Here is an 11618-nt window from a genome sequence, read left to right on the forward strand (position 1 = left end):
GAGGACGATGGCTGAAATATAAATATGGAGAGGCCTGGCAGATTGATTACATCACACTCCCTCAAACTCGCAATGGCAAGCGCCACGTACTTACAATGGTGGAAGCAACCACCGGATGGCTGGAAACATATCCTGTGCCTCATGCTACCGCCCGGAACACCATCCTGGGCCTTGAAAAGCAAGTCCTATGGCGACACGGCACCCCAGAAAGAATAGAATCAGACAATGGGACTCACTTCCGAAACAACCTTATAGACACTTGGGCCAAAGAACATGGTATTGAATGGGTGTATCACATCCCCTATCATGCACCAGCCTCCGGGAAAGTTGAACGATACAATGGCCTGTTAAAGACTACCTTGAAAGCAATGGGCGCTGGGACGTTCAAAAACTGGGATACGCATTTGGCAAAGGCCACCTGGTTAGTCAATACTAGGGGATCTACCAACCGAGCTGGACCTGCCCAATCAAACCTGTTACGTACTGTAGATGGGGATAAAGTTCCTGTAGTGCATGTAAAAAATATGCTGGGTAAAACAGTCTGGGCTACTCCTGCCTCAGGAAAAGGCAAACCTATTCGTGGAATTGTTTTCGCTCAGGGACCTGGATATACTTGGTGGGTGATGCAAAAGAACGGAGAGGTCCGGTGTGTACCTCAAGGAGATTTAATACTGGGTGAGAATAGCCCATGAACTGAATTGCACCATGTTAAATAGTATATTATACTGTATGTTATCACTACCATGATTACTATAGGTGACTAATTAGAATGTATGGAAAAGAGTGTAACCTGAGCATGACATAAATGGTATGGAATAAGGGGTGGATAGATGTCCTGGTTTCAGTTAGCACAGAATTAATTTTCTTCCTAGTAGCTGGTGGAATGCTGTGTTTTGGCTTAGAATGAGAAGAGTGCTGATAACACCCCGATGCTTTAATTGTTGCAGAGCAGTGCTTATACTAAGCCAAGGACATCTCAGCCTTTGCTCTGTCCTGCCAACGGGCAGGCTGGGGGGTGCAGTAAGAGCTGGGAGGGGACAGACCCAGGACAGGTGACCCAAACTAGCCAAAGGGGTATTCCATACCATCTGACGTCATGCTAAACAATATATAGGGGTGGCTAGCCGGGGGGAGGGGGCCGGACTGCTCGGGGTTAGGCTGGGCATCGGTCAGCGGGTGGTGAGCAATTGCATTGTGCATCACTTGTTTGTACATACTATTATTACTTTCGTATTATCACCATTGTATCATCATTATTATTATTGTTATTATTATTTTTGTTATTTTTTTTTCCTGTCTTATTAAACTGTCTTTATCTCAACTCACGGGCTTCACTTTCCATTTCTCTCCCCCGTCCCAGAGAGGGAGGGGGGAGGGTGAGCGAACGGCTGCGTGGTGTTTAGCTGCCAGCCGGGTTAAACCACGACAGAGCAACATGAAACTTCCCTGCAGAGCGGTAGCACTTTGAATTCCCTGTTAAGCTGTTTGGTTTTGGCATTACAAATTCTTTAAATGTTGCATGTTGTAAACCTGGGCCTTGACTGATGTAACGTTTGATTTTTGTTTGTTAGGAGACTGTGGTGCAGATATCAAATCCCTCTGTACTGAAGCTGCGCTGTGCTCTCTACGCCGATGCTATCCTCAGATTTATGCAAGTAGGGAGAAGTTGCTACTAGACGTTAATTCTATTAAAATAAAAGCAAAGGACTTTTTCATGGCTATGAAGAAGGTTGTTCCAGCTTCAAACCGGATCAAGGCTTCACCCGTACAAGCACTCTCACCCATTTTCAAGCCACTTTTTCAAAGATCAGTAGAGAATATTTTACAAGTTGTGCAGAAGATCTTCCCGCATGCACAGCTTGCACTAAAGGAGGACCGACAGCAAGGTATAACCACAGCATCCACTTCTTTATAATTCTGCTAAAGCAAAAACTTGTGGTTTGTGCAATCAACTTATAGCTTTCAGACATAATGGTGGTAGAATTTTATTATTTGCATGTGCATGTCTTTTTTTTTGGGCAAGTCTGGAATACAACACATAGGTTTTATTGTGGATTCGAAACTGAAATGCCAAATGGAAGCTCTGAATGACTCAATACACAGTAAAGGACGATGCGTTCTCTACTGAAGCATCCTGCTTCTGACGGCAGCTAAGATAATTAGCATTTGTAGAGGTTGACTTGAGGTTTGAAGTATAAGGCACATATTTTTCTTTAAAAAATCAAAACTCAGAAACATTGACGTAGAAATGCTTCCCCTCCAAAGATCTAATTCCTTTCTGAAGAATGTCAGGACCAGGATACAAGTATAACTGGTCTAAGCTAAATATTGTTTTAGCTATCATCATTTTTAACCAGTCTCCTAATTTAAATGTTTGTGGATCGTACTATACACGTGAGATGAATTAGCATTGATATTTACTAGATGAGTGGAATTCTGTGGCCATCACATCCTTTATCCCCATGCTTTCATTGTGGGAACCTCCTCCAGAAAGAAATGGTCTTGTTTGTTTTTTTTGTTTTTTTTTTTTTTTATCTATTTAGCAACTGCAGAAATTGTTCGTAATCTCCTTTATTCTAAGGGGGAGAAAAAAATCACCAAGAGTAGCGTACCTTACACGTACACATCAGTGGGACTTAGTAGAGCTTTGTAGGGCCTTGTGCCATCTCCTTAGATCTGTGGTGGGCTGAACTCTAGGAAGTAGATTTCAGTGTGTGCTCTCAAATGAAGAAAGGGTTTTGGCACTGATTTAGAAGCTGTATTAATGGAAGAGAAAGAGACAAAGGCTATTCAGGAAAGTTAACAAACCTCTTTTGCCTTTCAGAGCATTTCAATCCGATTTTACAAGATGATATGTTTGACAGTGATGACGATGCATGCTTGGTTTCTGGAGATGAATTAAAAGATGGAATGCCTAACGGACCAGAGAAAAAATGCCTCTGTTTCAGCAGGTAAAGAAAGATAGATCCCTGTTACGTTTAAATTCTCAGGTCTGCTGAGTCTTTGTAAACAGTTCCAGCTGTTAAAAGTGCGAGGGGTGGTAGACGAAGGGGCAACATCAAGTTTGTGTGTTGAAGGGGTGCTTGGTATTCACAAGAAGAAAGGGTGGAGGGACTAAAGTTGTAACGAAGTTGCTCTGAATGACCAAATTGAAAAGCCCAGGCTTCTCTTTGTAAGCCAAAGTGATTAGTAGACTACCAGAACACGTTGACTTAATCCATGGCATTCTTTGAAAGACTCAAGACCACATAAATGTGCTGTCTGTCCTTTTAGCTAAAAATACCCCAACTTTATGGGTTTGTGTTGCCACCTTTTGCCCTTCTGTTTTCCAGGATTGTTAAACCAGTAGTGAATTATGTAGCAGAAAGAAAACTGAGAAATGGCTTGTTAAAACACCTTGAGAAAAATGTGAATGGTGTCTTTATTTGTTAAGCCACCAAGTTGTGTTAATCTTGTGATATTTTAGTATGGAAGTCATGCAAGCCCACAGTTGGAAAGTTAGATCATGTTGTCACAGCTGGATCAGTTATTTTTCTCCGTTTCTATTGCTGTGCTGTCCAGATGATTTTCTGTGCTTTAGAGCAAGGCTAAGTCTCTAGCATCTTTGATTTAAGCCAGCAAAGGTACAGCCTGATTGTAGTGGGGAAACAAATGCTCCTCACCAATTTATTTCCTAGTAGTAAAGCAAGATTGCAGGGATATTAATTTGCAGTCTTGGTTTAGTAAAGAATAGGAAACAAAAGGGAAGAAGATGAAACAAAGGGAAGAAGGTGAAACAATTGGAATGAGTGAATAACTTAACTGGAAATCTTACATGTATTTAATGTACCGCTGCCATTTGGATTATTTGGGGAGGGAAAAGAAAGTCTATAGGAAAATTACTTGGAACATCTGTGTGTCTATTCAGCACCTCATTTATAAGCTTGTTTTCTTAACTCTTGTTCTAGGAGTGCTTTCTGCAAACCAACATCATGCCAGCCCCGTCTGCTAATAGTAGGAAAAGAAGGGTACGGCCGGGTTTCTTACGTGGCACCCGTGGTGTTGCACGTTTTGGAGAAGTTTCCTGTTTACACCCTGGACCTTTCTGTTCTGCTTACAAACGTTGCATCGCCAGAAGAAATCTGCAGACAGGTACCTTTTTTTCTTTTTCTTCTCATCGGATTCACTGACTGTATGTAAAGGATCAATCGAGTTGCAAGTAAGGTGAGCAAAATTCATTGGTAATGGAGGTGGCCTTGTTTTAATGTGCTGGGATGTTTGCTTCTGTCTGAAAATCCCCTTTTCTTTTAGACAGCACCACAAACAATCTGGATGTTGTACATGTCGACATTTTCCATACCCAATTTTACAGTGAGGCTGTTGCTAGCAGCTCAGGAAGCTGGGCGGTGTTGCTAACGAACATCTCTTTGTGGAAAGAAATGCTGCTCATGTCACTGGGATCCAGAAAGTAGTTCTCATTGCCTCCTAAGACTGTGTGCTCCCAGTAGATGGCTCTGTATCAGACTGCATGTCGGCTACTTTTTGTAGGCTTCTTCTAAATTATATTAGTAAGGCAACCGAGGTTTGGGGCTTCTGTTTATTTTGTTTTCGCACGGACATACACAACTTGTGCTGTTGCAGTATGTGCACTAAAAGCATTAACATTCAGAAAACACTTCATTTGCACGGTGATGTGGTTTTAACTAGAAAAAATGACCAGATTTGGTGTTTTTACTTTTAGGCAGGAAATCCATTTTCTTGTTTGGCATCACTACCTTAAAATATTTTTACCTTTAGTGGAAACGTTTGAGAGCCATACAAGTAAGGACAGACATGTTACACGACTGAATACTGATGTGTCCCTTAAGAGGGACATTTCCTTTCTTTGTTATGCGATGATTGTGGCTGTGGCCATATAGCTACGGTGTCTAGCCACTGCCTGAATATATCCTTCCCATCTTCTGACTAGAGTTGTCCGAATACTGATAATCTGAAAGGGTGCACAGAGAAATTCCTTATGTGAAAGGATGCTTGCCACTCTGTTCACGTAGTTTCATTTCATGGGGCAGTCAGATGGCTATGTAGCTGTGTATTAAGAGGTTCTTGTACGTGTTTTAGTTTTCTTACGCAAGCTTTCCTTTTCACTAGCTGATCCGAAATGCTCAGAAGACAGCACCAAGCACAATTTATGTCCCAGATATCCATTTATGGTGGGACAACGCCGGACCTGCCTTGAAACTTACTTTTCTAACTCTACTACTTAACATTCCAGCATTTTTGCCAGTTTTGCTGCTTGCTCCGTCTGATGTACGTCACTCAGATCTCCCAGAAGAGGTATTTGTCAATACTTTCCTTACTATTTCTTCAGTGTCTTGTAATTTATGAATGCTTTCAGCATCAAAATGCTGTGCTTTCTTAAATGCATGCTGTTATTACTCAGGCACCCTAACAAATCACTTAAAATTTGCTTAGAGAAAAAGAATACTGTGAAAGAATCTGCTTAAGGTTTTTTCTGAGTCAAGCAAGTGACTTTCACCCCCTTCTCACACATGCAAATAATAAATTAATACAATAATTCTGGTGGCTACAAAGTGGTTCAGTCAAGAATATGCAGTGCTTGAAATGACAAGAGGATGTTTTTACTGAAGAGATTTCTTCTGACAGTCTGCCATTCCATGCTATGTTGGGTAAACTGCTAATAATGCAATTTAGTAGAGAATTGAAACACTTTGATTAAAAAAAAATAAGTAAATCAGTTTCTTTCTTCATATAGGCCAAAGCTTTCCAAGCTGGAAAGCTGAGTTCCAATTTCTGCTAAAGTAACTTTGGAATCGAATTCTAGTTGCATTCCTAAATAAACTGTAGTAAAAGTAGGTGCAGAACTTCATTGACTTCTGAGAGTTTACATTAAGGGAAGGTGCCCAAAACAGGACCACGCTGTTGTCATTGTGATGATTTGGTCTCAGTCATTGGGGGAAGAGAACGGGTCTTACCTAGACGTGTTTATTATCAACTGCTTTGAAAGTGCTTGAGTTCCCACAGAAGTTTTTGTACAGGCTGTAAATTCCTTCTAAAATAAGTAGTGAAATTCCTCACCTACCTTTTATTACTAGAACTTGAAAATGGAGGAAGACGTAGAGGTACTAGCTACTTCAGACACCTTTTGGTAGAGAAATAAAAACTCAGCAAAAAGCCCTCACTTGTCTGCTGAAGCCTGTCTCTTCCCTCGATAGCCATAAAGGTTCTAAGTAAAGGCTGCAGCAAGGCAAGTAAATACAAAGGAGGCGCTGTTGGATGTGGTGAAAGCCATTACTTTACCAGTGTAGCATACAATCCCTTCAGCGAGCTTTAATTCTACAGGTGATTCTTAAAGGTGATATTTGAATTTGCCGTGCCAGCCTGTGAAAATGTAGCGTTTTAAGGCCAGGAAGATAACTTTTTTCAGTTTGTGTTCTTCAGGTTATTCTTAATTTGAAAAGGTACTCGTCTTTTTGGAATCGAAGATGAGTTTTTTGTGGCCTTAAATCTGAAATGTCTCTCCTCCTTCTGCTTTAGATGCAAAAATTATTTAATACGGAATTTGGAGAAGTGTGCAATATTGAGTTGCCTGGTAGGGCAGAGAGAGCAGCCTTTTTTTGAGGACCTAATTCTAAATGAAGTGGCTAAGCCTCCTGTAAAGAAAAGAGGTGAGGAGGATATGAGAAGTACATCTAAAACTTTCCTATCGAAGTTACTAGCTCTTTGGGCTTTGCTTTGGTGGTCATTTTCTGTCAGTAATTTGTCATATGCTTGTATTTGAGTACTGTAAATTGGCTAATTTTTCCTGATGAATTGAAGTTGATTGGACATTGGAAGTTGTGCCTGTAGCACCACCAGCTGAGCCTCAGAAGCCACAAGAGGAAGAAGTAAAGATGCTGGAGGAGGAAGAGAAGGATACCTTGCGTGACCTTAGAATTTTCTTGAGGGACGTTACTCACAGACTTGCCACTGACAGACGTTTCAGGGAATTTGCAAAGCCCGTTGACCCACAGAAGGTAAAGTAGTGCTGATCCGTGTGTGTCTGTAACTTCTCAGTGTTCGTATTTCTCAGCGTTTTGGGGAAGGTTCAACTTTGTTTTTAGGGCTGCACTCTAAGGATTTTGCAAGAAGCAGAGGCAGTGCTTTTACTTCTGCTGACTCTCAAATGTCTCTTATGGGATTATTCGCTGAAAGCCCTGGTTTCATTCTAAAAAGCCAGTCCAAATGCCGACACAGTTTGCTCGTGAAAAGGCTTTGATATGTAGGCGTGTCACAGCACTGAAAAGCACAGAGATCTTTCCTTATAATGACAAACAGTATTTACAGGACTACTTGAGTGAAGTCTGAAGCCCTTTATTGAACTGTCAGTTCCTGTGGGAACAGGAATAAGAGCAGCAGTTTGTAAAAATAAGTTTTGAGATCCTGTTCTCTGTTTCATCTGGAACTCCTCAATAGGAATCAACCATAAGTGCAGTGTGTTTTCTTTTTCCTCCAATTGGCTGCTTAGATGCCTTTTTCTCCTTAATTTATGAGATAAGCCTAAACTAGGGGCGTATATTTCAAAGACAGATGTAACTTGAATATACCTGGGGATCAGCAAAGTCCTCTTGATGTGGGCATTCACTGGCTTTTCTTCTCCCTTTCAGACTGGAGGACGTTTATCCATCTTGCAAAACCATTGTTATATTTGGCGTAATTTTTGGCAGTTTCTGCAGGAAAAAGCTTGAACTTGAAGACAATGGGTCCACCCACACAGCCCTTTCAGAGCAGCTAACCTTAGTCTGTCAGTAGTTTTCCTGTAGTAGCTTTTCGCGTTTGTTTGATCATGCCTTTACCTCATTGCTCACGTTCTCAGACTGCTGGGGTTTTATATTTTTGTCATTTTCTTAGAAAATGGCGAATGATGCATATCCCGGCTTCCAGATGATTCGTTTCTGTTACTCCCAATTTGTGTCAGGCTGCGTTTGGTTGGAAATGAAAATGTAATTGCAAATTCCCCTGAACAGCACAACATGTCTGTGGTATTAATTAAAGCACTGTAAATAGGTAGAATATCTGAGAATGCATTCCTTCAAGCATGGCCGTGTTTTTTTAAACCTACAGAGGAGGCAAAATACGGTATTTAGGCTTAGTAGATGAAATGTATTGCTTCTGTGGTGGCAGATCCGTGTCTTGAGATTTTAAACCTGGTGGATCTCGTGCTCGAACCTTCAAAGGAGATGTTACATAGACAATAAACCGTCCTCCTTTTCGGGGAGGACTCTCCTTAGGTCATTCAGAAAACGCCTTCAGTCTTCATTCACTGCAGCATTCACAAAGTGAATGCCTTCCTGTAAGGTTAGTCACTGATGGCCACTCATTCCATGCTTTCACTAAGAAAAACCTTCGCAGCTTTGCATCTGAATTTCCAGCCCCGCGTTTAGGTGAGCCCGGAGCGGCATCAGGCATCGCTGGGCTCCTCGTCCGGCGGCGCTGGTGAAGTGAAAGATGCCAAATGTGAAGTTTGACAGTGAGCTGAGGGGCTTGTGCTGGCCCGGTGGCTCTCTAAGCCCCCATGTCTGAGCAGCGGGAGCATCCGAGCAGCACAGGACAGAGCTCAGCAAGAGGCTGGGGTCAGGGCACTGCTGCAAATAGAAATGCTTTGCGGGCTGCTGAGGTTAACCAGGTACACGGCACTGTTTTACTACATGGTGGACACCTATTGAGAGTGTTTCTGCCCTCCTTTTTAGCTGAAACATCCCCAGATTCTAAGGGTAAAAGGAATAGAAGGGACTTGCGGAGGTAATCTGGCCCTGCCTCCTACTCAAAGCAAGGTTAACTTTGAAATGAGATCGGGTTGGTCTGGGTCTTGCCCACTTTTGCAATCTTCCAGGGACGGAAATTGCTTCAAAGTTGCCAGCAGATCTCCTCGACCTCTCCAGACAGCTGCCTGCAGTCCCCAGCCGCTGTAGAGGTGCCGCTACATCAGAAGGCCTGAAATAAAGAGGTTAAAGGCAAATAGTTTCCATTTGGTTTGATGATTAAGTGGCAAACAAGAGGAAGAGTTGCAAGATACCTTCTTAAATTCAGTCCAGCCAAGTAGGAAAAGTAAATGTGGACAGCTGTATCTTGGCAAAGAAGATAGTAGGGAGCAAGGAGGTTTAGCAGTCAAGATGGAAGGTGATGCCATGAGGCTTACAGGCTAGTAATGTTCTAGTGAAACCCAGCCTTCCTAAAGAAACCTGCCTGACTACTTGATGTGAATAACAGACTCTGTTCAGCTCTTTCCTAACATAGAAACGGTGCTGACTGCTTCTTCAGAGTAACAGAAGTTCGTGATACTACTGAAGTAGTTGTGGTTCAGATGTAGATCTGATTTCTCCTAAGCACACTGAATTCACAACTGTTGATCCTCCAGAGGAGGCTTTGCAATTGAACACCTGGAGAATAGGTAAATTTCCCGCTGTTGTTCTCCTCTCCTCTTGTTTTGTTTTGTTTTGTTTTGTTCCTAGTAGCATAGGCTTAAGACTCTGAAGAAACAGGCTGCTTTTTTTCATTTCCAGCACTGGCTGTTCCTCCTGAGCCCCGCCTTCTATTTTTGCAGTCATAGGATATGTGAATGTAAATTCGTGGAGAGAGGTAGAAAACTCTTTCAACTGGTGTTTTTTCGGCTATGTGGGGAGAACAAATAGAGTGGCTTTGAATATTCTGGCTCTTATTCAGAGCAGCAGGTGGAAGGAGACAGATGCGTTTGCTTTCTTAGTGCAATGGCTTCAGAAGCAAGAGGGGAAAAAGCACTTTCTCTGGGAGCTGGAGAATGTGTCCTAATCACAGGAGAGGTTTCTAAATGGCATATCTTTGTGAGGGTTCCTGTAGTCCGGAGGTTTTTGTTTGTTTGTTTGACGTTGGAAGGTTTTACTCTTAATATTCACGTCCTTCAGCAGAAGTGAGAAATGTGATTTTATTTTGTGCAGTGTCGTGGACCCTCCGAAATCTCCTGGGAACGATGAATACCTCGCATAGTACCAATGTGATGACCATGGAGACAAGGAGAAACCAAGAAGATCAAAAGAACGTGACCTCATTTCAAAAGAAACCATTTTGTCCGGCAAAGAGTCTTGTGAGCCTGGTGAGAAATTGCGGCAAACTTCCTCTCTCAAGTCTGACACTGAATGTAGCTCTAAAAACCTTTCCTCCTCAGCTGTTACAGAGAGATGCCAAGATACAAAGGACAAGACTAAAACCACTGAGAAAGAGCATTACCAAAGCAAGAGGGAACATGCTCCTAGTGAAGAGAAGGAGACTCAAAAAGCAGGTCCTTCCAGCAAGAGAAGGATAAAGTGGAATACAAAGAATACAAACTTGAGCTCCTGATTGGCTTCATGCTGAACTCTGTGCTGTTCTTGTCCTAATCTTGGTCTCTCCATAGATAATATGGTTTAAATCCAAATAGAATCGTGCGATGAGGAAGATCTCACTGCAACAAATTCAACATCTAAAATCAAAGTTGACATTTTCCGTGATTTTCTTCCTGAGCAGAAGTGTGCGGTACTCCTTTTATATTAACGTAGAGATTATTTCAAACAGTCTTGAAGTGCTTGATGACTTAACAGTCTGCAGATTTGTTATCAAATCAAAAAAACCCCGACTTGGTAGACTATTTTTTTCCCAGTTTTGAATGACCACTAGGAAAGAAGGCCTGAAATAAAGAGGTTAAAGACAATTAGTTTTCATTTGGTTTGATGATGAAGTGGCAAACAAGAGGAAGAGCTCTCCCCCAGGCGCAAACATCATCCTTTTGCTCTGCGTTCTGGGCAGCAGCGGGTGGGTCCCTCCTGGAAGGAGCCTCCTGGCAGCGGCCCTGAGCTCCCATGGGGCAGCTGCTGCATTCTCCTCACAGAGGACACCCCTGCAGCCCCCCGCTCCCACAGCCTGGCCACGCAAACCCAAGCCAAGACACCGAGCGAGCCTCCCTGATTGCCAGCCAGCAGCTGGCTCAGCCTGGGACCCCAGGCCAGTGCCCACAAGACTCTCCTGGGCCTTGAAAAGCAAGCCTTGTGGGGACGGAGCACCCACAAAGAACGGACTCACACAACAGGACTCCTTGCCAACACCGCCTCACAGACACCTGGGCCTTGAGTGGGTAGCTCACCTTGAGCGAGCTCATTTCCTTCCCAGTAGCTGAAATGTGCCCTTTCGGGGGCATCTGGGGACTACAGCGTGCTGCTGAGAGGGATGTTGGAGCTCCTGCAGGGCAGTGCTTCCACTAAGGCAAGGCCTTTTCTGCATCTTCTACTGCCCTGCAAGCGAGGATGCTTGGGGCACACAAGAAGCTGGCAGGGGACACAGCTGCAGGGATTGCAGGGATTCCTAAAGTCATAGCCAAATACAAGAAAGACAGGAGGACGTGATGCTTCCGAGAGAAAGGAGCTGGGTTTTGGGTCCAAATCCGTCCCTTTTTCAGGGAAGGAAGAGATGTTGTGCATTTCTCTCGTCCCCCTCAGACAGCCACTGGGTGACGATGGTGCCAAGTGTCTGGAAAGAGACCTTGCTTTCTCAGGCCCAGGTGTCCAGCTGCACACCAAGGCCGTCCCTGGCTTCCAGGCGCAGTTGCCAGGCCCGAGGCCGAGCTCCCCTGCGAA

At 43.3% G+C, this 11618-nt stretch overlaps 1 protein-coding gene across 1 annotated transcript in view; it reads left to right on the top strand.

Moving 5' to 3' along the window:
• The window catches only part of LOC309891707 (ATPase family AAA domain-containing protein 2-like), a gene marked incomplete at both ends in the record, with an annotated part of 163000 nt that extends 154021 nt beyond the window's left edge, over positions 1-8979 (top strand). Inside the window, one exon of the mRNA XM_082786045.1 lies at positions 8870-8979. Coding sequence (XP_082642171.1) covers positions 8870-8979 — 110 coding nt within the window. The remainder of the gene's footprint in view (positions 1-8869) is intronic.
• Positions 8980-11618: the final 2639 nt, after the last annotated feature.

This window comes from Aythya marila (assembly GCF_965140915.1).
Source record: "Aythya marila genome assembly, contig: HAP1_HAP1_SCAFFOLD_165, whole genome shotgun sequence".
NCBI classification, from domain to species: Eukaryota; Metazoa; Chordata; class Aves; order Anseriformes; family Anatidae; genus Aythya; species Aythya marila.